This window comes from Telopea speciosissima, chromosome 3 (assembly GCF_018873765.1).
Source record: "Telopea speciosissima isolate NSW1024214 ecotype Mountain lineage chromosome 3, Tspe_v1, whole genome shotgun sequence".
In the NCBI taxonomy this organism is placed as follows: domain Eukaryota; kingdom Viridiplantae; phylum Streptophyta; class Magnoliopsida; order Proteales; family Proteaceae; genus Telopea; species Telopea speciosissima.
This window is the reverse complement of record NC_057918.1, coordinates 2,947,636-2,973,841: the sequence shown is the minus strand read 5'-3', so window position 1 is coordinate 2,973,841 and position 26,206 is coordinate 2,947,636. Positions and strand designations below refer to the sequence as shown.

Genomic DNA, 26,206 nt, shown 5'->3' with positions numbered 1-26,206 from the left:
CGCCTAACCTGTACTTTTTAGAGAGAAATTTTCTCCCCTTCCCCTCTTCGCCCCTCCTCTCCTTGAGACGATTTGGTGGAAGCATCAATACATTGTGTGATGCAGTTGTGTAGAATATGGGTGAATAAAAAATTATAAAACAAAAGGGAACACTGCTCGTGGCCCTGCATCAGCACGGGGCCAATTAGGGCAATATCTTAAGTAAGGGGCCTGCAAGGTCAGGATTTGAGGTTGTCAATGCGGGGATCCACGGTGTGGAAAAGCATTCCACACTCTTGGTATGGGCCTATGAGGTTTTACATATATATGTCTGCCCTTTTTATTTGTTTTTGAAGAAGTTATTATCTCCCAGTTCCTTTTTGGTAGGCTGCGAAAGCAAAAAGCAGTTGTGAGATGGAAGTGAAGTATTTGTTTGCCAAAAACAAAGATGAAGTGAGGTATTTTGTGAAAAACTGAGTTTTCCGTCAGCCTTGGTCAATTGAAGGGTTTCAAAAAGTGTCCATACGGCATTGTGCAACAGGAGAATGGATCATTTGCAAGTACCAACAGGTGAATGTATATGGGACAGTCAATCACATTTTAATTTTGTTTCCATAAAAACCCCTCTTGTAAATGGTAAAAATAGAACAGATGGCTGGTTCAAACATGTACGTTCACTTATTGGTACGTGTAGAGGTAGAGGAACCCAACTTGGGGTAGGTATTGACAGTTATTGATGGATGTTGTTTTCTACAATTACTTGAAATGCTTCCATTTTTGTCCGATCCGCAACTACCTTACTACGCCACCCAAACGTCGGAAGACATACTTGAAAGATAAACTTGTGCTTCTATTTATTTTAGGATTGAGTTTTCTTTGAGCCAGTGTAGTGGAATCCCTACGTCACATTGGGCTTCTGTAATGAAGCAAATTTACAATCCTACATCAGAGTTCCTACGGGCAAAGCTGGGATCTAGCCCTTCTTGGGGGTGGCGCAGCATTATAGAAGGCCGCAAGGTGCTCAAGAATGGTCTAATTTGGGTGGTTGGGACAGGTGCAAAGATTAACATATGGGATGATCACCGGATACCCTCTGCCCCTAATTTCAAGATTAGGCATCCACATTATAAGGAGGACAGCTGCACTTTGGTGGAGGAGCTTATCGATCAGGATAACAGGATCTGGCGAATAGAACTACTGAATTCCATTTTCCATCAGGAAGACAAGGAAGCCATCCTCAAAATTCAACTTGGTTTATTTGCCCAGCAGGACTTCCAAGTGTGGGGAGGCACAAAAAATGGAGCATATACAGCCAAGTCAGCATATCACTTGTTATGCAACCAAGAAGACATTAAGAGAGCTCAATCAGCGTCTTCTTCTTCAGCCCACAGCCGATGCAAAGTTCCTAAACAAACATGGAAGAAAATTTGGAGTTGCGATACCTTCCCTAAAGTCAGAAATTTTTTGTGGAGGGCGTGTGCCGAGGGCCTTGCTACAGGAGTGAATCTCGTTCGTCGCCGTGTCCTGATTGACCCAAAATGTCCTCAATGTGGCTCCGCAGACGAAACCATCAATCATATTCTCTTGGATTGCAACTTTGCGAGGGCCGTCTGGTTTGGTGCGCAGCTGTCTTTCTCTCCCCAGCCTCGAACCCCCATCTATATGAATTTATTCAAAGCTGGAACGATGTGGGCACAGCGAAGAGCAGAGAACACAGACATGTCTCGGGGATGGCCGCGTTTCTCTGTTGGAATTTGTGGAAATCTAGAAATGAGCTGGTTTTCAAGGGGAAGCAGGGGTCACCTATTGAGGTTATGCAGCAATCTGACATGGAATACTTGGAATTCTCTCAACTCAACGCCACCACCAATATCCCAGATCACCCTCCCTGCCCTCCAATCCCACGAGTTGATATATTTTGGTCTCCCCCTCCTTCGGGGTGCTTCAAATTAAACTCGGATGCCTCCTTCAACGGGGACAAAGCTAGCATCGGTTTTATTATCAGAAACTCTCATGGTAAGCCTATATGTGCCATCTCTGAACCGAGTTCTTTTTCCACCATCACTCAAGGGGAGGCAATTGCCTTAAGAACTGGTCTACTGCAAGGGATTTCAGAGGGTTTGGATATCTTATTTGTGGAGTCTGATCATAAAGACCTAGTACAAGCTATCAACTCTAGCGGCGAAGGGATTGCTTGGACGGAGATCACTTCTATTATCCAAGACATCAAGTACCTTGCTACCTTCTTTGTAACTTGTTCCTTTTCTCATATTCCCAGGGAGATTAACAGCATGGTTGACTCCCTGTCCAGGAGGACGTTGTCCGTTGTGTGTAGGACTTCTTGGCCCATATCCGCTCCTTGGATATCTGATATTTGTAATTCGGATTCCAAGCGTTTTTCACGCCTAAAGAAATAAGTCTCTTTCTACCAAAAAAAGTGTAGTGGAATCCCTTGATCGTGACATTAGGATGGGTGGGAGAAGGCATGGCACATTAGTGTTTGTTTTGTTTGGGGGGGGGGGGGGGTTTGGTTTGGGTTGGGTGTTGTTTATGTTCCACTATTTGTAAATAAGGGGATATTTTAGGACCCTATGATGGTGGCTGAACCCTTCCTGCACATGGGAAAACTTTTAGGTATCTTCTCACATGTTAAAGTTTCAGTTCGATAAGAGTTCACCATGTGTCAAAGGTTTCAATAATCCAATGCTATGGGAGAGCACAGTGGTGGTCCGAGTACCATATAGGCTTTGAAGATTTGGTAAATGACTAGTTCAGATCATTCTCTCTGTATCAAATGGTTAAGAGTAGTCCCTCATGGTTACTGCTGTTTAAACCTACCCCAGTAACTTTTTTTTTTTTTTGACGAGGCACTTCAGTTATGGGAGATTGGGGATCACGATCGTCTTCAGGGAGCAGGGAACACCCAGGGTGTTGCCAACTGTTGGACTGTGCCGCACACATCCCTAGGTGTGCACCGAAATGTGTGCGACATAGCTCAACCATTGGATACCCCTGGCAGCACCTTGGACGCACGCCTCCCTGAAGACGAGCTAAATTCGGAGATTGGGAATGTAAGAATACTGTAAAGTTTCAGTTTAAAAAGAGCTGGCAAAGTGAAACGTTTAAAATTTAAAAGAGGCATGCGAATGAGTATATGGGAGAGTATGTGATTGAATTTAAAGTATGAAATTTGAGGCATCCATCAATCCAAACCATTCTCTAGGTATTGAACAGTTGAAATTGCTATCTCACCCTCTAAGATCTAAGATAGCATTACTAGGTAGCCCATCAATGGACACTCTTGGATTCCTCAATAAAGCCTATATGAACTAGAATTCTGTAGCTTTGCCAATTTGTACTACTACTGTCTCTCTTCATCAAAGATTCATTTTTCATTAGATCGTAAATTGTTACGAAAGTAATGTAATGTCTTTGAAGTGGGCGTCTTCTTTTCTCTTAGATTTTTCGGTTCCAAGTAGTGTTTAGTTACCACTGAAACAAGGGATCCTTTGCACAAGGCTCCCGTCACTGTGGGATATGGGGAGGGTCATAATGTATCCAGTCTTACCCCCCGCTTCGCAAGAGTGTCTTTCGACTTGAACTTGCGACCACTAGGTCGCAATGGAACAACCTTACCGTTGTGCCGATGTCCATCATCTTAGTATTCCAGCAACGAGCACTTACTCAAAAAATCAGAATTGGATTGGCCCATTCGGATCGGAATCGACCATGATCGATCCCAATTCTGGACGTTTAAGAGAGGCCGATTCTAGGCTTTTAGGGACCAGATTACTGGGTTTACAGACCTTAGGGACCAATTCTAGAGTTTTTGGCATCGAATTTGGTCAATTCCAGCTCAGATCGGAATCAGCCGGTTAGCATTGGGTCACCGATTCCGAGTTTAAAATCCTTGGCTATGAGAGAGACTCAAGCAAGGGAGTCTTTCTAGACAAAAAATTTTCTCATAAGCAGTTGCAGGAAAAATTTTTGAGCAGTGGAAACAAATGATACTAACCAAGAATGAAAGGGTAAGGGGTGAGGCATGAGGTATATATATAAATGTCTTAAGGGTGGAATAAGGGTCTGGTGGTGAGGGAGGACCTCATATCAACTATTGCAGACTCATGTGCTCCCAACTTAATAGCCTCTTTGCTTGCTCTGATGAATCTGGAGACTGCACCCTTGACATACCCATGAGCCTCTTTGACACTCATCCTCTTGCTCATCTCGTCCGGGAAACTGCTCAAGAAGTGATCACCATTGAGGACCGCAGCTAACTGCACTACCTCCCCCTGAAACTCCGATAGCCCTCCATCTTCTTTTGCCTCTGTGTTTCTTAGGGAAGCCACGTCTGGTAACACCTCTGCAACAAATTGAAGACCCCACAAAGCACAGTTGGTAATATTTCTCATTGTTCTTCTCTCTCTCTCTCTCTCTCATCAATGTTATGCACAGGAAGATTAAATTTGAAATACCAAATGCAGTTAATGTCAGAGATATACCTGGACAATCAGTTCTAGGCAATGTTAATTCTCCCACGACCTGCTCAAATGTACCGGCCCAAGCATCTCTGTGAGTCAGGAAGTTGGAGGAGAGGTTGAACATCTTCTTTATGGTTGCAGGTATTGAAGAATGCTCGAACTCAGAGCTCGGAGTTGGACCCTTTGGGCCACTTATCACTACAGAAACATGAAATTCAAGCCGATAAAACATCAATTTAGTAGTAATTATAATGCCAATCACCCTTCTGCTTCATTACTTAATTTACAAATTTAATTACGGGGAACAGCAGCATCAATGATTCTACTCTACAGGGAAGAAAAGGAAACGATTTATGAAACTGAAATTACCAGTTCCTTTCTTGATCCAAGGAGAGACCATGATCGTCGGAACACGAACTCCCAATCGATCGAACTTGAAGAAATCAGGAGCAGGGCCCGTGTTCCCATCTGGGTTTGGCACATTCACATATGGAGTACTAACATGATCGAAGAATCCACCATGTTCATCATAAGTAATGATCAGAAGGGTCTCATTCCATTGAGGGCTCGATCTTAAAGCCTCATACACCTCCTTCACGATCTTCTGCCCAGCGGCAACATCGTGAGAAGGGTGATCATCATTTGCAGGTAAACCTTTAAGATCGAAGTACCTTGGCTCGATCACTGTCAAGCTAGGCAATCTCCCTTCTCTGGCATGCCTCTTGAACTTCAAATCAAACTGATGGAACTTAAATATATATTTCAATTTCCGTAAATTCCTATAGAAGAGAGTAGTGGGGATGTTCTGGAAGTAAATACCAAAATCAATCCCATTCTCATGGAGAGAATCGAAGATGGTTTTCTGCGGGTACCCATGCGCAAGCTGCTTCTTAACATGACTGACCGACCCATGAGAAGTTGCAGAGTAAACGAATAATCTATTGGGCTGAGTGGGTCCAGGAATCGAAGAGAACCACCGGTCGAAGACAGCGAACTCACGAACTAGAGATTCATAGATTGGTATCGATTCGGGATTGAAGCCTTTCATTACTGTTTCGGAGAGGTTAGGAGAGATGGTTAGAGCTTGTTCGACAAATCCGGACATGGAAGGAATGAGACTGGAGCCAAAGACTTGCTGCTGAACCGCCTCGTAAGAGTGGCCTGGATCAGGGTCGACGAATTCGGCGCCGTCGGTGAAGCAGATGGATTGGGAACCTGGGGTTTTAGTAGAAACAGGGTTGCATTCCTTGCCTGTGACCCCATTAATTATTGGGTTTGCAGATTTCTTCATCCAGCCGAGCATGTGATCGAAGGATCGATTCTCCATGACGAGGACTACAATGGTTTTGATGGGTTGTTGAGCGGCAGAAGCAGGAGTGGAGAAGACTAGAAAAACAAAAAGAGCGGATAGAAAAAGGGATGGTTTGGGCTTATTAACTCTTTCCATGTTCTTCGTGGCTGCAAGGTAAACAAGTTGTTTCATTGGAACGAATGAGGTGGTCAGTGTCTTTAGTGAAGAAAAAGAAGCAGAAGAAGAAAAATACATGAGTGGATGAGGACAGTAGTTTTATGATTGTAGCTGAATCTTCTGGGTATAGAAGGGAATTTCTTCTTCGTTTGTTCTCTAAAACAAAATGCTTATGGGTATTGTGATCCAAAGAGAACAAGAGACTAAGAAAGAAAGATTAAAGCAGAAAGAAACAGAGGCACAAGCTATGAGTGCTTACTGCCGACTGTCGACTGAAGGCCGAAGTGGAGGTGGGTCTTGTTCTCTTGCTCTAAAAAGTATTAAACTAAGGATTAAAGGAGCAATCTGAATAATTATTTATAATTAATTAAAGGATACGGGAGAAAGAACAATTTGGATCTCTACAGCCGAGCTGCCCGGCAGGACTGTGCTGTCCAGACATGATGTTCCGTGCAATGTCTATCTTACCCCTGTCCAAATGCCTTGTCCGAATGAGGGTAAAGTGGTCTTTGCACGCAGCACCATGTCTGGGCAGCACGGTCTTGCCGGACAGCTCGGTAGTAGAGGATCTGGATTTGAGAAAGAACGTCATCCGATCGCGCCTCTGCGTGTGCCAACTGATCGTAGGAACCCTGAAAATGATCAAGTGTATGACAATCATTTTGCGTGTCCCTACGTCAAAGTGCAGGAATTGCGCTAAGTGATCAGGTAGCATTCTCTTCCCCTTAAGGGGGCAGAGTGATCATTACACCCACTCCCATGTGCCTAGGCGCAGGCTGCGCTGAGGCACCTAAAACAAACCCCTAAATTTTAAACCTGAAAAATACTTAAGTTTTTTCCTTTTTTTTCTTAACCCCGACGTCTGGAATCTGGATCGGAAATGGCCTCTTTAATCCGTAACGAGAAGACGAAGGCGAATATGTGGAGATTGTATTTGTCCCAAATTACAATCGAAGTTGAAGATCATTCCACACGCACACACACAGTTTGTGTGAACATATCAACACGCTTTTGGAAGTTTTGTGATATGTGGGGGCACTGGGGCCACACATGGCACTCACTGTGACAAACACTCTTTTTTCCTTTTAACTTTATTTTCTATTTTTTTTCTTTTTCTTTTACTCAAGTGTCCAAGCATGGTTTAAGTAATCGATATCGATATTCTTTACCCAAAAAAAAAAATAAATCAATCAGTACCGATACTTAACTTCGGTTTCGATCGATACTGGCACAGATAAGTCTGGATCAGCCTGTATTGGTTAACCTTTTTTTGTTCTGAAAAACCTTTTTTTCAATGTTATTATATTGATATGGTATCGGTCATATATTGATATCAGCTTCTTTCGATATAGATACTGTTGTTCTGATGCTGATTATTTAAACCATGCATCCAATGCTCCTTTAAGAGTATAAACAGTAAACACAGATAATTTTTTTTTTTTGGGGTCTAAATAGATAGATACACTTAGAGTTTTAAAATTAAGAATTGGGATCCAGATCGATTGTGATTTGATTTAGATTGAATGGATTGGGATCAATAAGAAATAAATCAAAATCGGCCTAAAGCTGCCCTAACCCTTCAAGCTGATTTGTAGATTTAGGTCGGCCAGAATCAAGATTGTTCTCAAACGATTTGGCTGATTTGATCCCAATTTTTTAAACCATGAGATAGATTGAAGTCTAGGATGAAGCAAAATCACTGTTTAATGTAAAAGTATTTGATCAATTGTATTAGTCGATTTGTATCAATATCAACTATGATCAATCATATCTTATCGATACCATAGTGGTGTTATCGGTATAGGGAAAGGTAAAATGGTGGTCTAATCAACCCCCCATGGGTTTATATTTAAAAAAAAAAAAAAAACAACGATGTGCTTGGGCTTGAACCATAAACCTTGAGTAGGTTCAAGGGTTTCCTCGTTAGCCAAAAAAGAAAAAAAAAAAAATCCGATCCAACCTAATACGACCGATCCTTATCGATATAGATACTGATACCAACACGAATTCTTAAGACCATGACGCAAAACCCTACCCTGTTGGGTTGGATCCACCATTTTCACATTACTTTTCCTCTTGGCAAAAGTCGGCAAATCCGCAGCGCGGAATGTGGACTGTGGAGTGTCTAAAGGTAGTGTTTGTGAGTCATAAGCCACGATTTGTCATTCCGCTGGCCACTGCCTGCCCGGCATGTTACTCTTGTCGGTTCTCATCTCATCTATTTTTATACCACAAAATTTTATTTTATTTTTATGAGAGCAAATTCCATTAACCAAAACTTAGGAAATTAAATAGATCCAAGTTTAGTCAAATTTAACCGATCCTTCCGAGCTCTCAGAGAACCAGTAAGCAATAAGTACATCCCGCCTCAGCTTCGAGAGAAAGACAACCAAGAGATGGCTCCTTAGTTTTCATTCTTAAAGCTTGAACTATTAGGTAGAGTGAGTCCATGAAAACCGATATTGGACTATTACTCTGCAACTCCCAACACATTTCAGTATGAGTCCGATAATGAAGGCAATCTCTGGTTCTACAATCTTCAACGAAATCGATATGGGTTCATAAGAATTCTCATTTGCCAAGAGACTAAAACGTAAAACAAACTTATCTCGCATCAGAAATGGTATTAGTTTTACAGGATTGGCGCGCCAAGGAATCTGGGGAAATGTCCTGGTAGCTCTCCTGCTCTTTCCTCCAACTGTTAACAAATTGAAAGGGCATATCAGCTCCTCTTCCTTCTCTCAGAAAAGAATTAAAGACACTGAGCTGCTTTCTGTTGAAAAGCAAGAGAAAGAGAAGGTCTAGTCATCTTCCTCATTTAAACCCAGGACTGGCAAGCCTACAGGGGGAAGCTCTGGCATTTTGAGACCATGGAGTGAAGGAGCTTCAATCTGAATGAGATTTGTTGACCCATTAGTCTCATCTTTCCCTCCACCTGTTAGCATTCCCTTAACTGCACTTCCAACAGTGCTAAAAGGGTAACTCAATTTCTTCTTCACAATCATTATGAGTGAGACTTCAGAGAGCTGCCAAGCAGCAGTGAGAAATATCATGATCGAAAGAAGCCAATGGGTAATAGAGTTCTGTCTCTTCACCTTCTGAAGCTCTCTTAGGATCTCTTCTTCTCCTGTTTCTCTGCTTCCACATTCAGATCCACCTAAATTCTCATCTTTTGCCTCCTCTTTAGGAAGCACATTTATTTCTGATGCTGGTTTCTGTGGCTCAATAGCTGTGTCTTCCTTTAACGACTCTAACTGTTACAAGAGTGAATACAGGTTTCAAGATGAATATTTTTAGTAAAGTGGGTGCCTGTATATTACAGAGCAAATACAGTGAGAAGAAGGATGAGGGGGTTTGGAGATTTTGTAAAGAGAGAGAGAGAGAGAGAGAGAAGAACATTCGAGCATGACCCATGAAGGCAAAAGTACTAGAAGTCAAGGAGGGATGGGGAAAAATCCTTTTCCTATTTCGAACATACAGCTTCAATCACAATCAAACCAAATATTATAACGGAAGCGTTATTGCAATAAGAAACACAGAGCAAAACCCTAAGTTCCTAATCCCTGAAGTATTATACGAAGAAGATTTTTTAAATTACCTGCGAAAGAAATCTGGAAAGCAGTACCCGATCGTCGTCGTCGACGAAGCAATCCCCGGAGGCTTTGTTTCTCTGAGTTCTCTTCTCCTCAATGACCAGTTTGATTGCTCGGTGGATGTGACCCACGTCATACTTAGCATTCCTCGGCAGTTCTACCTTCTTCTTCTTCTTCTTCGTCTCCTCCTCCTTCCTGTCCATGGCGATTTGCATTAATGCACTACTAATGCCGAAGATCTTGATTTGATTCGACTGTTCCCTATACTACTGATGATGCTCAACTCACTGTGACATATACTGGTATAGTATTAAACTAAATTACTTTTAACAGATAACACGTGGATAACACATCACCGGTTACCCGCCTAAGTCGGAAAATCTACCAAGATTTAAAATAAAAAAAACAAGGGAAATTTACGAAACACCCCCTGAAAATGGGTCGAAACACAGATCACCCCCTGAATTTTGAAAATACTTAGATCACCCCTCTACACTAACGGTGTTAGTCTGCTGTTAGTTATTGGTGTAAAAAGACTATTTCACCCTTATATTAAATCATTAGAATTAAATTTACAATACTACCTTTTCCTTCGTCTTCAACCTAAAATACCCCATTGCCTCTGCTTCGCTCAGCAGCACCGCCGCTGCCGCCTCTGCTTCCTCACACCTGCAACTCAATCCCGGCAGCCACCGGTCTGAATCAAGAATAGTGAGAAGCAACTGAGGAATGCTACAAGACTTGGGATCGGTTCGGATGTCGAATCGGAGGGTGAAGGTGGAGCACATGCGTATGATGATGAAGAATCTGAGAAAGTGGGAGAGGAAGAAGAAGCAGTCGAACAAGCAGAGGAGGGAGAAGGGGAATTTCCAGCGTGACTGCAGGGTTCTTTCCAGCGGAAACCCTCTTTTGATTCAATTTATAAAACTCATTACAAATCAGAAATCAAGTTTTATTTCAACTGAAACCTGAAACCTAAGAGATCTATGTGTTACGAATCTACCTAAAAGCTTAGATCGAGTTTTATAAATTAAATCGAAAACTTGAAACCTTTGTAATCGAGTTTTGTAAATTTCTCTTAGGGATGGGCAATAACAATATCAGAAATCAAGTTTTATTTCAAGGAAATATGACTGAAACTACTTATAGCGGTAGGTTTAGATTCAGATTTGAAAGTGGTTTTGAAACCCACTATTCCAGCCAGCTTTGGAGCTTAGGTTCAGCAGGATGGGTTGCCCAAAGGTAAGGCCTCAACCCCCTAAATCTGAGTAGAAACGGAGGATCAAGGGAGATTGATCCAACTTTGTCGCTGTCGGTGTTACATGGAAAACAAAGTAACAGTGTAGGTTTAATAGAAACAGAAACAAAAAAGAGAAAAGGGAAGAAGAAGAAATAAAGAGAACAGAAGAGAAACGTTACCTGGGATGGGAGAGAGAATATCAGAGAGGAGATAGAGAAGAGGAACGGAGAGTATGCTCCCGTCGGTGCAATCGATCAGGAACGGAGACAGAGAAGATGAAAGGAGCATGGGTAATATTGAGATTTGGCTGTACGGGATTTTCCCTTCAAGCTGGTTCCTTGAATCTTCACCTTTCTCCATGAGGTATGCCGACAGCGGCAACGGCGGCAGCAGTGCTGCAAACAGAGTTGCAGGAAAAGGGTGGGGTATTTTAGGTTGAAGATGAAGGAAGGGTAGTATTGTAAATTTAATTGCATATGTTAAGTTTTTAGATCTAAGGGTAAAATAGTAATTTATTCTTCTCAAGGGTAGTTTAGGATTTTTAAAAAATTTAACTAGCTGACTTCATCAATTAACTAACGATAGGGTCTAATTTGAGTATAGGGCTCTAATGCAGGGGTGATCTGAGTATTCTCAAATTTCAGGGGGTGATCCGAGTTTCAATCCATTTTCAAGGGGTGTTTCGTAAATTTTCCAAAAAACAAAGATAGATGTCTGCCTAATGCTTCTTCTCCCTTGCGTTAACTGATCTGTTGAGATGTTAGGATCTACAGATTTATAGTTACATATTTGTTATCCTTAGTGATAGTGTCTTCATATGCTTGAGAAGCTCTCTTTACCTAATGTCTTTTGATTAGTTCATTTAACATTATATGAGAGCCCAAGTCTCTTTGTTATCCTCTTTACCATATATAAAACTAGGGTAAAAAGCTACATCTGAGGGGAGTGTTAGGATCATTGTTTTTTTTTTTTACCCTTGTGCCTTTATATATTTGAGGAGCTCTCTTTTCCTAATAGATTTGACCAGCAACATCAAAGTATCCACTAGTGACCTTCTAGAGTTGGATTGGATTGGATTGATTGGATTGAGGCCTCCTTCCCCATTCCCTTTAGCAAGAGATCAACGAATAGCGGGACTATACATTGACTAGAGAACTTATTCCATGGGTATGGCAGGAGGGGCCGACGTGAGGAAGATGAGAGTCTGGTTCTATTATTGTTGCAAGTACGTCAGGCTCGAAAGGAGTCCGACTCCATGTCATTTAGAGTGCATAGAGCCATTTGTAGGAAACAAAAATGACTGCGTCTAGCTCTAAGCATGCCTACATGCAACATAGCTGGCTCGAGAGGGAGAGGGATTCAGGTTTCGTATAGAAAGGAGTTCTTCCCTTTTCTTATAAACTTTCACCATATATTTTCTGGAAAAAAGAATGTTAACCGGTCACATGATTTGCGTGGTTCCTACACCTAGACACAAACCAATGACTTTGTGTACGAAAAGACCATTCAGTCCCCAATAAAATAAAAAATTACATTCAAACCAATGCTTCTGTGCTCACTTTCATTGGCTACCGCACTGGTGCAAGGGCTACACGACCAGTTAGCGTTCTCATGCCATATTATTGGAATTGTTCTATGTCTGAGATGTGGTGGTTGCACCTGCACAAGTCCCAATCAACCCCCCCCCCCACCCACCCCTTGGTTTAATCTATGAGGAACGAGGTCTTTCTATAAGGAAGAAGAGAGAGACAGACGCAAAGGCACGTATCAGCAATGCTCCTAGACAAAGAAATTGTCTTCCATTTTATTATTGGTAGAGGGTTTGCGATGACGCAAGAGTGCAATTTCATACCAAATCATCCAATTAGGGATTTAATAAGAAAGACTATGAAATCCATGTGAGAAGACATGTACAAGAATCTGCACATCAGTGTCGTGCTAATTATTTTACAGGTCCTTTGCCCATGGGAGTTGTTTGCGATTCTGTTTGATATCTCCCACACCCTTTCTTCCCTCCGGTCTGTAAGAATAACTAAGAAACCCAGATCCTATTTGCAACTTGTGGATTTATTAGCCAAATATGCTAGGAAAAACAAGTATTCTACGGACTGCATGCATACTGCTGTAAACATTATATCTAATCAGTAATTTTCATTTTTTTTCATCAAAAAAAAAAATATATATATATATATATATATATATATATATATATATATATATATATATATATATATATATATTTTACAGGTCCTTTAGGTAACCCATATTACTAATGCCACGTGCTCGAAAAGGGTTCCCCAGACTAGAAACTTGTAGAAAGGATGTGTTAGTACCTTTAGTGGATGTCACGTGGTAGCTCGACATGGACATTTCAACTTGCCCCATAGTATAACTTATCCATAGACAACAGTCCATAGAGTTTGGTTTTCTGGAAATGTACATGAATTTCTTTATATTTTTTTCTTCGGAAAAAAGATTTTATCCAGGAATGAATGGGCGTAATGACCATCAGGGTTTTAGTAATCGATATCGTGATTGGGCGATATTGATACGATATCGATTCAGATTGGTCTGTATTGGTCTAAATCGAACGGTTTTATTCTTAAAATTTCAACAAAATTTGATTTTATTTATATTTGTACCCTTAGACCAATTACTGCCAATTATGATCTGAAGTGTTAAGAGTTTTCAGATCTGAGTACCAAATCTAGGGTTTTTTTTTCGTAGCACTAATTCCGATCGATCCAATCCCCATTCCGTGTTTTGAATCCTTGATGTGTTCATCATTTTTCCATTATAATGTTAGACTCGTTCACCCTGGCCAAGTCTTCTGAGCTAATCAACACTGGCATCCCATCATATCTACTCTTCTGCAATGTAATCTGTCCTAGCAAATGGGCCAAATGCTTGAACAGCGACGAGGAAAGGAAGGCAGGCGAAAAGAAAGGAAACACGAACCTCAAAAGTATTAATTAACCAAATCAGCAATTATTAAAAACCATTTTACAATAATTACAATCATTACAGCACTAACAATCAAGCACAAACGCAACAACTATATCTAGACGTTAGAAACACAACTCTCAAATCCTGAACCAACAGAATATATGTACAAGTGAATGCAGTTACCATAAATGTGAGGTGAGCTTCAAAATTAAGTATGCAGAGAGATCAATACCAAGGTAACTCAGAACTCCTGTGGGAACTGGTACATGTAATCATTTTCCATGTCATCAACATCGTATTGAGGAACCGATGACGCTTCACTTGTTTCACCAATTAATTCAGCCTGCATTTTAAAAGTTTATCACATAATAAAGCTTGGGGAAAGGATTGATTCCCATTGGCATGAATACTCAGAAAATTCACCAGAGGAAAAACTAAAACAATCTGGAAAAAACTTAACAAATGAGAATAAATGTGAACTACAGAGGAAGGCAGATTTTGAATACTACTCTTCCAAGGGTATTAGACATAGTGGATCCCATGTATAACCAACCACCAACTTTAACCTAATGGATAGTGGTTATTATGCATAAACAGCTTCGGAAATTCATCCAGGGGTAAAAATTTTTAGCAAATTGATGAACTAGTATGATTACGGTTGGTGGTAATGAAACATAGGCTACGTTTGATTGCAAAGGAAGGGAAGTGAAAATTTTCAAACCTAAAACAGAAACTTTTGTAATCATTATCCCATGTGATTGTATATACTACTTAAATTTTTTACCATATTTAGTAATGATACATTTTACATGTAATGTTTATTTTATTTTTTAAACCAAAAGGAATTGGATGCATAATAAAGTGGAAATTAATAACCAAATATGGTAGAATTTGGAGTTAGTGATATGGACACATAATGTACTAATTACAAAAATTTCTTTTTCAAGTATGAAAATTTCCCTTCCCTTCCCTTTAATTCCACTTGCAACCAAACGAAGCCATAGTGGAAACATGTTGCAAAGTGAAAATTGTTCATAAATGAATAGCAGATGTAAAGAAGCATCACTTCCATGGATTCCAATTTTCAATTAATTGAAAGAACCTAAGAACAAGAGGGGAAAAGCAAGATGCTTAGAACTTGTGCTTGCAGTGTTTGGGAAGCTGTTTGCCATCTATAGAAGAAGTGTTCTGTCCTTGGTAAAGCTTTAAAGTCTCCATGGAAATGGTTTCCTGCTTCAGTCGGCAGACTAAATTCCAGAATACAGGTTTTCAAGAATCCATCTTCCCTACATGTGATAATTTTAGATACCTAGGTTCAATCATAAACAAAGGAGAAATAGGATGTTGCACAAGAATTAGAGCAGGGTGGATGAAGTTGAGAGGTGTGTCCTTTTTATAGGACAATTATACGACCAACAATGCTGTATGGAGCTGAATGTTGAACAGTGAAGAAACAACACATAAACAAACTTAGTGTATAGCTGAAATGAGAATGTTGAGTGGATGAATTGTAAATCTAGAAAACACAAAATGATGAACAAATTAGAGCTAATTTAGGAGTAGCTACCACACATGATAAGTCAAGAGAATGTCCTTTGAGGTGGCACGAACATGTATACTGGAGGCCTTTGAATGCTCTAGTAGGGACAAGTGATATGATTCAGATTAGAGGAGCTAAAAGAGCCAAGGGAAGGCCTAAAATGACCCTGTGAGAAGTGGTGAGGAAAGACATGCATAGCTCAGGACTAGTAACAAGTATATCTTTGAATAGAGCTGATTGGAGAAAGGCTGATTTGAGTTGAGTTCTCTTCCTTACCTCTGCCAAAAAGGTGTCACATGAAGAGAGGGGTGGGGAACAAGATGCACCATTTGACAGTTTTGCCAAATATATACAGGCTAAAAAATTGTCCCTTAAGAATGACTCTGTTAGAGTCATGTATCGTGTGGGTGCTTAATTAGCCATTAGTTAGTGTACCGTGGGACAGTTCTATCGAATAGCTTAGTTAGCCATTAGTTAGTTGTCGTTATCTTTATTTCTTTTATTGTTTCCTTTTGTAATTAGGCTTTAGGCTTAGTAAGTTGTTTGTTTCCTTTGTAACTATACTTCCTCCACTCTTAGAAGAATTTCTACTAAGAGTTGGCATTCAGTTTAATATTAGTAAGTTGGCTGGCGTGATAGAAGGCTATTCCCTTCCATCACACTCTAGTCCTTCTCTCTCTCTCTCTCTCTCTCCACTTCATCTTCTTCTTCTCTATTGCTGCTTCACTAAGCTCTGGTACGTTGGTTTCTCTGGTTGCTGGTTTCTCCACTGATTCTTGCTCTTATTCCTTTTACTGACTCTTCCACTACTAATCCTCCACCTAAGGAACTACAGGTCTAAAAGCATCATCCCAAGGCAACTTCAATGACCCAAGCTAATTCTTTGCTAGTGCCCTCTACTTCATCTGAACCTTTGTCTGGGGATCCTCCTCCTGACTTGCCAGTTGCCCTTCATAAAGGTACTCGTACTAGTACTCAACAATCTCATATTATTTTTCCTATCTCTCAATTTGTTGTTGTATCTCATCTTCCACCTTTACTTCGCAACTCTACTCTGTCTCTATCTACTGTGTATGTACCTACTAAGTATCAAGAAGCCTTGTTGCACCCTGGTTTGGAAACATGCTATGGATGTTGAGATGAATGCCTTGTTGGATCGGACATGGTCTCATACGGACTTACCCCCCCTTCCCTGGGAAGGAGCTTGTGTGGTGCGTTGGGTGTACATAGTTATGTACCTACCAGATGGTTCTGATGAGGGGCTGAAAGCTCACCTAGTTGCCAAAGGGTTTACTCAGACATATGGTGTCGACACTTTTGAGAACCTCTCTCCAGTGGCACTTTTCAAATCTGTTCGTGTTCTAATTTCCTTGGCAGTGAATCTTGATTGGCCTCTATTTCAACTTTATATTAAAATGCTTTTCTTTATGGTGATCTTGAGGAAGAGATGTATATGGAGCAACATTCAACGAAGGTCAAAGTATCGGTATCGGGTATTGTAATAAAAGGATGATTTTAAGAAATGTATCGTATCAGAGTGACGCAAGATCTAGTAAAGATACATATGGAAATGCTTAGGATGTATGGAACATATAGTTTTGAAGCATAACACACTACAGAATAAGTAATATATAAAATATATCGCGTATAGAAAGTAAGGAGAACAAAGTACAACGAGACAAGTGCATTCTATTGATTATATATAAAGGATGAGGTTTCTTACATGAACTAATATCAAGTTTTTTAGACATCGTTTTGGCACCGTATCATATCGGTACCTTGAAGATACAATATGTATCAGTCAGTATCGATGGATACGAAAGGATAGTTTAAACCTTGACCTCCGGGGTATGTTGCTCAGGGGGAGAATGCATCCAAGGTATGTCGTCTTCACACGGCAATTTATGGTTGAAACAGTCTCCTTGCACCTGGTTCGACAAGTTTAGTATGCCAATACATATCTCCACCGGCATTTTCAGATGAAGGACTTGGGGATGCTCAGATACTTCTTGGGAATTGAAGTTGCTCGCTGCAAGAAGGGTGTCAGTTTGTTTAAGAAGAAATATGTTCTTGATCTTCTATCTGAGATTGATATGTTGGCCTGTAAGCCTGTTGATAATCCTATTGTCCTAATCTGAAACTTGGGGCGTGTGATAACAAAGGATTTTTGAATAAATATCAGTACAAAAGACTGGTTGGAAACCTTGTTTATTTGACTGTTACACGTCCTGATATTTCCTTTGTGATTGGAGTTGTAACAGTATCTGAATGGTAGAATCAGTAAACAAAAGAGAAGAGAGAAGAGAGAAGAGATGAGATGGGAGAGTAGGAGGGGACTGACTGGAGAACAATAGTCGATAGATCTAGCAGTTCCCCCCCCCCCCCCCAAGGCTTTATTTATAATCAGAAAGATACATAGAATAAGACTCCCACATATAGAAGGAATCAAAAAATAAAATAAAGAGAACAACTTAAAGACTAAACCCAATTCTCCTAGACATACTAGGACACACAAATACCATGTCACAATAGGAGGGAAAACCCCCTATATTGTGTTACAATAATTAACAGGAGTTATTAGTCAATTTATGGAGAATCCTAAACAGGCTCACTGGGATGTTGCATGCCGCATACTGAGATATCTTAAAGGTGCTCCCAGAAAGGGTCTTGTCTATGGACATCATGGTCACACTAATATTGTGGGGTATTTTGATGCAGATTGGGTTGGTGCTGCAGATGATCGTCGGCTAACTACTGAGTATTGCACTTTTGTTGTTGGTAACCTTGTGACTTGGAGGAGTAAGAAACAAACTACTATGGCTTGGTCTCGTGCAGAGGCTGAATATAGAACCATGCATACTGTAGAGATTAATGTGGTTGAAATCTCTCATTCAAGAGTTGGGGGTTCTCGATTGCGAAACTTATGAAGCTATATTGTGATAATCAAGCTGCAATCTATATTGCCAGTAATCCGGTTTTTCATAAGAGGACTAAACATATTGAGGTCGACTGTCATTTTGTGAGAAATGCATTTATGCAAAAGCTTATTTTGACTTCGCTTGTTAACTTTGACAATCAACTTTTGGGCTATGTTCACAATTTTAGCTACCATTTTACCTAAAAGCTCGAACTATTAGGGAAGGGCAGCATAAATGTATTTACATCAACACTCCACCACACATACAGGCTAAGATCCCATGGTCCTTATATGTGGAGCTCATGAAGCATTTCTTTGTGCAACGCTGAGGGAGAAGTGTCAGCCCTTATCCGTTTTTGCACTTCCTAGGAGTCGAACACTCGACCTCCCTACTCTGATACCATGTTCGCTACCGTTTCACCTAAACGCTCGAAATGTATACATCAACACACAAAGGCATTGTTCCAGTTTGCATTTCTTAGTGGTTGTTCCAAGCTAGGTAAGGAAAACATATATACTCCAGCTTGAGGGGGGGTGTTAGAGTATGTATCGTGGATGGTGATCCATGGACCAATGTAGTGTACCGTGGAATAGTTCCATTGAATAGCTTAGTTAGCTATTAATTAGTTGTCTTTATCTTTATTTCTTTTATTGTTTCTTTTTATAATTAGGATTTAGGCTTAATAAGTTGTTTATTTCCTTTGTAACTATACTACCACTCTTAGTGGAATTCCTACTAAGAGTTGGAATTCAGTTTAATATAAGTAAGTTGGCTGGTGCGATAGAAGGCTATTCTTCCCCCCCCCCCCCCAACACTTCATCTTCTTCTCTGGTTTCTGGTTCACTATGTTCTGGTATTACCACAGTTGGATAAAATCAATCATATACTGAATATCTACTTGCCACCATGGTTCTAAATCTCGGTTTCGCATGACAACTCGTACCAAGTTTCAACCAGTTACGACCTGGTTTCAACCATATTTTGCACATTTTAGTAGTTTCGACCAATTACGACCAGTTTTGACCAGCCTAGTTTCGACCAGTTTCGGTAGTTTCAACAAGTTTCAACCAGTTTTAACAGCACATGACATGTCGAGTTTTGCCCAGAAAATACCAGGTTTCGATCAGGTTACGGTCAAAACCAGGGAAATCTCACTTACGGTCAGGGTCAAAACCGGCCTTGAAACCGAGATTTAGAACCTTGCTTGCCACAAAAAAACAATGAATAATCAATCCTGTCATTGTGCACTTGTTCTACAAGTGCCGCACAGGTGGAAAATTCATGATCCCCTAAACACCTTCAATTTCTAAAGTTGTGAAGAGTACAATGAAGGCCAAGGCAAGAGATAGACTGTAAGATGTATGGAATTTAGATTTCAAAGGTAAACAGTCTATAAAATAATCAAATAGCAGTGGTTTGAGTTCTCAGTTGTAATGTTATTTCACCTACTAACCTTAGCTTGCCGGTAGCTTTCAAGCATCCGTCGGTACTGCTGGCGTGCCTTAGGAGACTCAACCATGGACAAAACTCTAGCTACAGCTTCATTAATAGCTGCATCTACTTTCTGCTTGCGGAATACCTTCAGGATATCTTCATCTTCACTGTCTTCAATAGATTCTGATTCGGGCCGGAATCCTCGCAAACCAACTCCTCTCCGACGCCACCGCAAGACAACCTTATCCAGAACACCAACAGCCCATATAATCACCTTATACTTCTTCCTGACCTGATGCCCCCTCACGTGAGCCTGACAAAAATGCAAAATAATGAAAACCTCATTATGCAAATCATATGTACTTTAATGCATCTCTAGGTATGCACTTGGAACAAGGATGAAGAAAATCATCCAAGTTCTGGCTTTCCTCGGTCACAACACTGTTTCCTGAGCAGACTATACATATACGGGAGTATGCAATGCCTTACATAAGTAAGGAGGAACATGGGGAAAGAAAAAGGACTTTCTCAGGAATTTTCAGTAAAGAGGATTCATAAGCATATCTCAAGTCTTCATTTTTTAAGTGCATATTATTCAAACTATCCGAGATAATTGTTAAAGGGTTTAAAGTACCTGTATCTTAACAACCTTCCGGCGCAAAGCCAAAAAATCTTTCCGCCCTTTCCAACCACGATACTTCTTCTGAATAGACAAAGCTGCAGTATCTAATTTATGATCACGAAGGCTGCGAAAGGCCAACTTTGATGCAGCTGAAATCTCATGAATGTTGTCTGCAGTGATATCATAACCATCGACACTAGCGGCAGCAGTTCCTGCTTCTCTTTGTTGCCGCTTTCGGAAAGAATGTGCACGAAAAGAAGATTGTATGCGTGCAGCAGCCTGAGCTGCATTTCGAACTGCAGCAAGGGAATCTCTGAGTGAAAGCTGATCCTCTGTGGCATCAAGGCTCTCGTTCAAGATGCTCTGCACAGTTATTTCTGCCTCCAGAGCAGCTGCACCTTTAGAAAGCTCAGTTTCTTCCAGTTTCAGGGATGAAAGATGGCTAGTTAGAGCCACCTCAGAGAGATATCCAGCAAGTCCTTTGTGGCCGTTGGCAGCAGCAATGGACGCTGGGGTTTGACCTGTTGGATCTTGTGGGGTGGGATCTGTCACAGCACCTGCTGATGCACCAGCAGCTAGAAGCATGGCAACCATTTTTTCCCTGCACACAAGGACAGTATTTCAGTTGTATAAGAATTCAAGATTCTAATTTCTGACTTGCTGTTCTCTTTGGTTTGGATTAAATCACTGAACTTCTTGAACATTGGTCTAGGAGCCCCATCTTGATGAAAAGTCACACTTAATATACCTTCAACTTCTGAACCTAATAGCTTTTAATAATGCAACAGAAAGGGCCCAATCTTAGATTAGGGGCAGACCAAAAATGACTTTGGAAGAAATGGCGAGAAAAGATATGCATGGCTTAAAGGTTGACTAGAAGTATGGCTCTGAATAAAATTGAATGGCAAAATAGGGTTTGTGTAGCCAACCCCATTTTGTAGGCATACGGCTTAGTTGAGTTGATTTGACTTTGAGTTGAGTTGAGTTAAGTTGTAGGGACCACTTCTTTTTCATGGGTCCAAGGCTGCATGAGTGAAACAGACACTGCGATACGGATTGTAGACTACCAGTGGACTTCTTGACACGTAATTGGTGCCTTTTAGATTAGGGACCTATAACAGTGTTCCCCTACACTAGGACATGATGTGAGACATTTCATTTGCCTAGAGTGGGAGCCACTAACTTCACAACTTTAAATTTCTTCTAACAAAAAATAAGAAAATATGAAGATAAATGCCATACATAGATTGTAATACCCCTTTATTTTTCAATAAATATTAATTGAGATGGCATAATTGTAGAAATTTCAAATTAGTAGTATTTAAGATTATTAAAAAAAAAAGGGTTGCATTTCCACACATACTGTAGATTGTTATACCCCTTTATCTTTCAATAAGTATTAATTGAGATGGCATAATTGTAGAAATTTCAAATTAGTAGTATTTAAGATTTTTTTTTAAAAAAGGCTGCATTTCCACACATACTGTAGATTGTTATACCCCTTTATCTTTCAATAAGTATTAATTGAGATGGCATAATTCTAGAAATTTCAAATTAGTTTATTTAAGATTTAAAAAAAAAAAAAGGCTGCATTTCTACGCATACTGTAGGAAAACACCAATGCTCCACAAATCAACATCTAGTTAAAATAAATTAGAACAGTGTGAAGATTTTTTACTAGTACAAATTATATGTTAAGTTATAGCATCGAGTAAATTGACAAGAATATCATTTTGGATTTTAATGTATGAAGCACAAGGAGTCTCAAATATTAGAAAAGCCTCTAAATTTTCGGGAATGATCATCATGCGTGCCTTAGGCATTTAGAGTGTAAGCCTCAATGCCAAACCCTTACTTGAACGCATCACAAGGCAGAATATGAAGGCTTGAAGCAAGGAAAACCTATTGTACAGGAAAGAAAATGAACTTTTAAATTTACCTTCCAAACCGTGCAGCCCAATGAAGAGCAGTCAAACCATTAACATCACGGAAATTTATACTGATCCCAGAGTTAAGAATTGGGTTTAAGGCCCACTCGAAGCCCAACCCAGCTACCATATGTATTATCCCTTGCTCTTTCTTGGCCAGGGAACAACCAGGTGTGTCACTTTCTTCCTGGTATTTGGACAAAAGCCACCGCTGCAACTTGTCTTTCAAAAGTTCTTGAACAAGCCAATCCATGGTACGCAATGGAGTCTCACTGCAAACTAAGAGTTTCTCTATAATATGTCCCCATGGATCTTCATCAACTTTCATTTTTCTCAGTACATCAATTCCTGACTCAACACTATCTTCTCTTTGAGCCAATGGATCATACAGAAGCATCTGTGCAAACCTTACAAGGAGTAGCAGTTCTTCTGTGCTTTTAGTTACTTCTGTCAAGGGTAAATCACAATGAGTACAGCTCCTTTGCTTGATACAGTATTCAAATTCCCTGATTTCGCTGCAGGATTCCCTATTGCCACATGTGATGCAGAGACTGACTTTTCCAGGACCATGTGGAGGAGCTTTACAACGAAGAACACCTTCTTGAATGATTTCTATGGGAACTTCAGTTTCGCCAAACATACATTTCCATGCAAACTCTGATGGATCACATAAAAAAGATCCAGTAATAATGACCTGCATCAAGTACTTCTATCTTTAGATTTTTTAAGACTTTGAAACACTAGTTGATTGAAATATTGACAACTTTGACAGGGGGTTCAGAAAAAAAATAGGAAAATGATAGTATAGTGCTCATCACAGCAAAATCATACAGTTCTTCCTTACCAATAATGTTTACAGCTCAATTATACAGTTCTTCTGTTATCAATAATGTTTGAACTCAAACTGATCCCAACTGTTCAATACCGTCTTTATATTGCTTGTAATTCATGTCACATGAGCTTGACGATCCTCATTATTTTATTAATAGGTTTCATTTTTTTATTTGGGGGGGGGGGAATCCATGATTTAGTTGACCTATAAATAGGCACTTGGGTAAGATTGTTAGTAAATAGCGATACACAGCAATCGAGTGGTGATTCATCAATCAGAAAGTTTAAATTGATTAGCATGAGAAGTTCATTTATCACTCCAACACACAATAATGGTGTGACAAAAAGTAGGATTTCTAATATACATGTACAGAAAAAATGAAGTAAAAGGGAAAGATGTGACGCAGTTGCAAGCTACATAAGGTAGTGTACGATATATTTTGCCCTACAAAGGTCTCTAAGGACCTTTATAGAATTTGAAATCTTGACTATCAAAAAGCACCTAAAATAATGTTTAATAGCTTTTTTTTTCTTGGGCATTGTCTCATGTAACTTGGGGTTGGGTCCATGATCATTGATCAATGATTTCGTAAGAATGTGGGTAGATGCCATCAGCTCTTTCACCACTTGGATTGGAATTCAGAGGGCATTTATGTCAATAGACCTTGTATTGACATCCAATTTGACAGTTCAAAAGTCAAAAGAATGTGCTCACATCTGCTACAAATCATTCCTTGTAAAAATAAGAAAATGCCCCTTGTATTCCTCAATAGGAAAAGCTCATCTTAACAGCCCACCATTTTAGCCATGCAGAGGGCAGATCTGGTCAAACCAACTGTTGGATGGGTAATATACACCTAGGATTAGCCACGTGTCAAATTACAGGTCCTATCTCAACCACATGGCTGACATATATTTAACTTTATCCTCTTATCTTTGGCTGTTGAACAAAGTTTCCAAAGTTGACTTCTCAACCAGTTTTTAAAGCTCTATATTTCCATGTAGGAAAATGCGTTGGGCTAAAACTACTATGGTGGATAGATGGAAACATGTTAACTTATACAACAGGTCCAAGAAATTTGAGGGCCAACTAGGCTGCCATGTTGCAGATATTTAGGGCCATGTACACAGCCTTATCTTAATGGGTCATAAAGGAAATTTTAATCTAAATATAAGCGGCCATATATTTTATATCAATAACAAGAGATAACACACGAAGATACCATACGGTCAACAAGTGTTTAGTCAGTTGTTATGCCTATGCAACATTGAAGAAGTGACCACCACTCCAATCATCTAGATGAATGAGTTGATGGATCACATCCATGATATGTGGGGTTAAAGTTCATTTAATAATTGACATTGGGTCCACACATGTACAGAAACAACTAATCACGAAATCCAATCCAAGTTTCTGGATAAAAAATTTGATGATTCAAGCCATTGAGTTTGAAAACAGTTTAGCTTTACAATGGGGAAACCAGAAATTATTATTCAGAGAGGAGCACGACTAGATGCAGGAATTCATGGAATATACCTTGGTAGCCTCAGTGTCATATCCCCATTCTGGCGATATTTCACAAATAGTAAATCTTTGTTTCTGTGCAATGGTCAAACTTGAATCTCCATCCAGAGGAACTTCAAGATGATTTTCTTGGTCAAACCACAATGTATAAGAGTTAGGGTTGGCTTTGTGAACAGTTGTTCCTGAAGAATATGAAGATCTTTTGGAGTTTTCTACTACTTGAGGCAATGTTCTTAAAGTTGCAGATACAAGAGAATTGTCAGAGCCTAATAGAAACTCCCTAGCAGCTGAAAGTTGCATTTGTAAGCTTAAATCACTCTCAGAAGTTGTGCAGTAATTCGCCCTATTTTCTGAATTATTTCCACCAAAATCCAACCACTGAGAAGACCTGATTTCCTGCTGTCTAACTGGATTCCCCAAAATTGTTCCCCTCTCTGGGGACAGAGGCTTTTCCTGTAGTGTCTGTATCAGCACAAACATCCCAATCAGTTGAGAATTTGCACAATATAATGCATAACAACTTCCTTATCCAGAAAATCAGGAAATTGGATATTACAGAAGTGTAATGGCGAGTCTACTAAGAGAAACATAAGTATAGTATTCATTTTTTGGTAGGAATTTTAGTAAAGGCAGAAAGTTTGATGGATCTGAGATAGGAGGAAAATCAATAGCTAAAACAAATAAAACAGAGTAATATTTTATGTAACTCACCTTTCCATCCAATCTGTTGAAAAGTTTCTCTCGAGAATCAGAACCAGTTGAAGGGGAACACAATTCCAGCATCTCTTTCCATGATGGAGAATTCTCCTTCTCATGTGTATATTCAGGACCCAAAGGCTCCCTGTCACCTAAAGAAATAGAAGTAGTTAATCATACTCTCTCTCCTTTTGAAATCAATAATGCAGTGAAGGCCCCCTACCCCCCCCCACCCCAAAAAGAAAGGCAGATAAACATGCAAAACACAAAGAAACAAATAAAATTATTGAAGATGTCAAGAACATCTGTATGGAAAAAGGAAGTATCAGTACTCAGTACAACAAATTGGTTTCTCAAGCCCAATGAGGATTAGGAAGCTAAGGAACGTGAGGTTATTTTTTACGATGAAGACAAGGGCCCAAAATGTAGAAATTGTTGATACAACCTCTCGAATTAAGGGTCGGAATGTTTTAGAGGTCTTGCATTTTTTTGTTTGGATTTAGTTTATAGGGAGATTGGCCTCTAATTTTGGCATTCCGCTGGGATGAAACTTGAGATTGGGGAGGAAGATCAGAATTAGAGATTTATAGAAAAGCAAGGATATGCGCTCGTGTGAGTAGGAAACAAAAAAATATCTATTCTAGTTCCATCATCAGCTATGGGTTCGAATCTAAGAGAAATTCTAGATAATGTTTGCTACCCTGAAATTTTCTTAACCACACAAACAAAGAAATTGTCTGCACTACAAGAAACCAACAATTCATTTCCATTTAACCAATGAGCAATCTCCTGCATACTAGGACTGCGGAGGATTATTATCACATTTTATGTTGAATTAAGTATTCAAATGCATCCCCAAACAGTTATCAAGAGGGATTCTGATGCTGATGCAGAAGCATCTCCAGCAACAGTTTCAGCCTTCGATTATCAAAGGAATTAATTTTAGAGTTTTCACATACGGTTGGATGTTGATATTCATCATTGTTGGAACATGGGCTTTCCGTG

General features: G+C 39.9%; 3 protein-coding genes across 3 annotated transcripts in view; all 3 read right to left on the bottom strand.

The window, feature by feature from the left end:
* Nucleotides 1-4,015: 4,015 nt before the first annotated feature.
* Nucleotides 4,016-5,944, bottom strand: LOC122654831 (non-specific phospholipase C6). The gene is made up of 3 exons (XM_043849097.1): nt 4,830-5,944; nt 4,482-4,658; nt 4,016-4,342 (listed from the first exon to the last, which is right to left on the bottom strand). The coding sequence occupies exons 1-3, from the start codon at nt 5,941-5,943 to the stop codon at nt 4,044-4,046; spliced, it is 1,590 nt and encodes a 529-aa protein (XP_043705032.1). The 5' UTR covers nt 5,944; the 3' UTR covers nt 4,016-4,043.
* Nucleotides 5,945-8,676: 2,732 nt separating this feature from the next.
* LOC122653933 lies at nt 8,677-9,724 on the bottom strand. Its single transcript, XM_043847899.1, has 2 exons — nt 9,527-9,724; nt 8,677-9,182 (listed from the first exon to the last, which is right to left on the bottom strand). Exons 1-2 carry the CDS (start codon nt 9,722-9,724, stop codon nt 8,730-8,732), a joined length of 651 nt encoding a protein of 216 aa, XP_043703834.1. The 3' UTR covers nt 8,677-8,729.
* A 4,012-nt stretch (nt 9,725-13,736) lies between these two features.
* Nucleotides 13,737-26,206, bottom strand: part of LOC122656701 (calmodulin-binding transcription activator 4-like) — a 40,195-nt gene continuing 27,725 nt past the window's right edge. Inside the window, exons 7-12 of the mRNA XM_043851316.1 lie at nt 25,217-25,353; nt 24,518-24,967; nt 22,161-22,843; nt 20,234-20,822; nt 19,619-19,912; nt 13,737-14,050 (exon numbers count right to left, since the gene is read on the bottom strand). Coding sequence (XP_043707251.1) covers nt 13,949-14,050; nt 19,619-19,912; nt 20,234-20,822; nt 22,161-22,843; nt 24,518-24,967; nt 25,217-25,353 — 2,255 coding nt within the window. The 3' untranslated portion in view covers nt 13,737-13,948. The remainder of the gene's footprint in view (nt 14,051-19,618; nt 19,913-20,233; nt 20,823-22,160; nt 22,844-24,517; nt 24,968-25,216; nt 25,354-26,206) is intronic.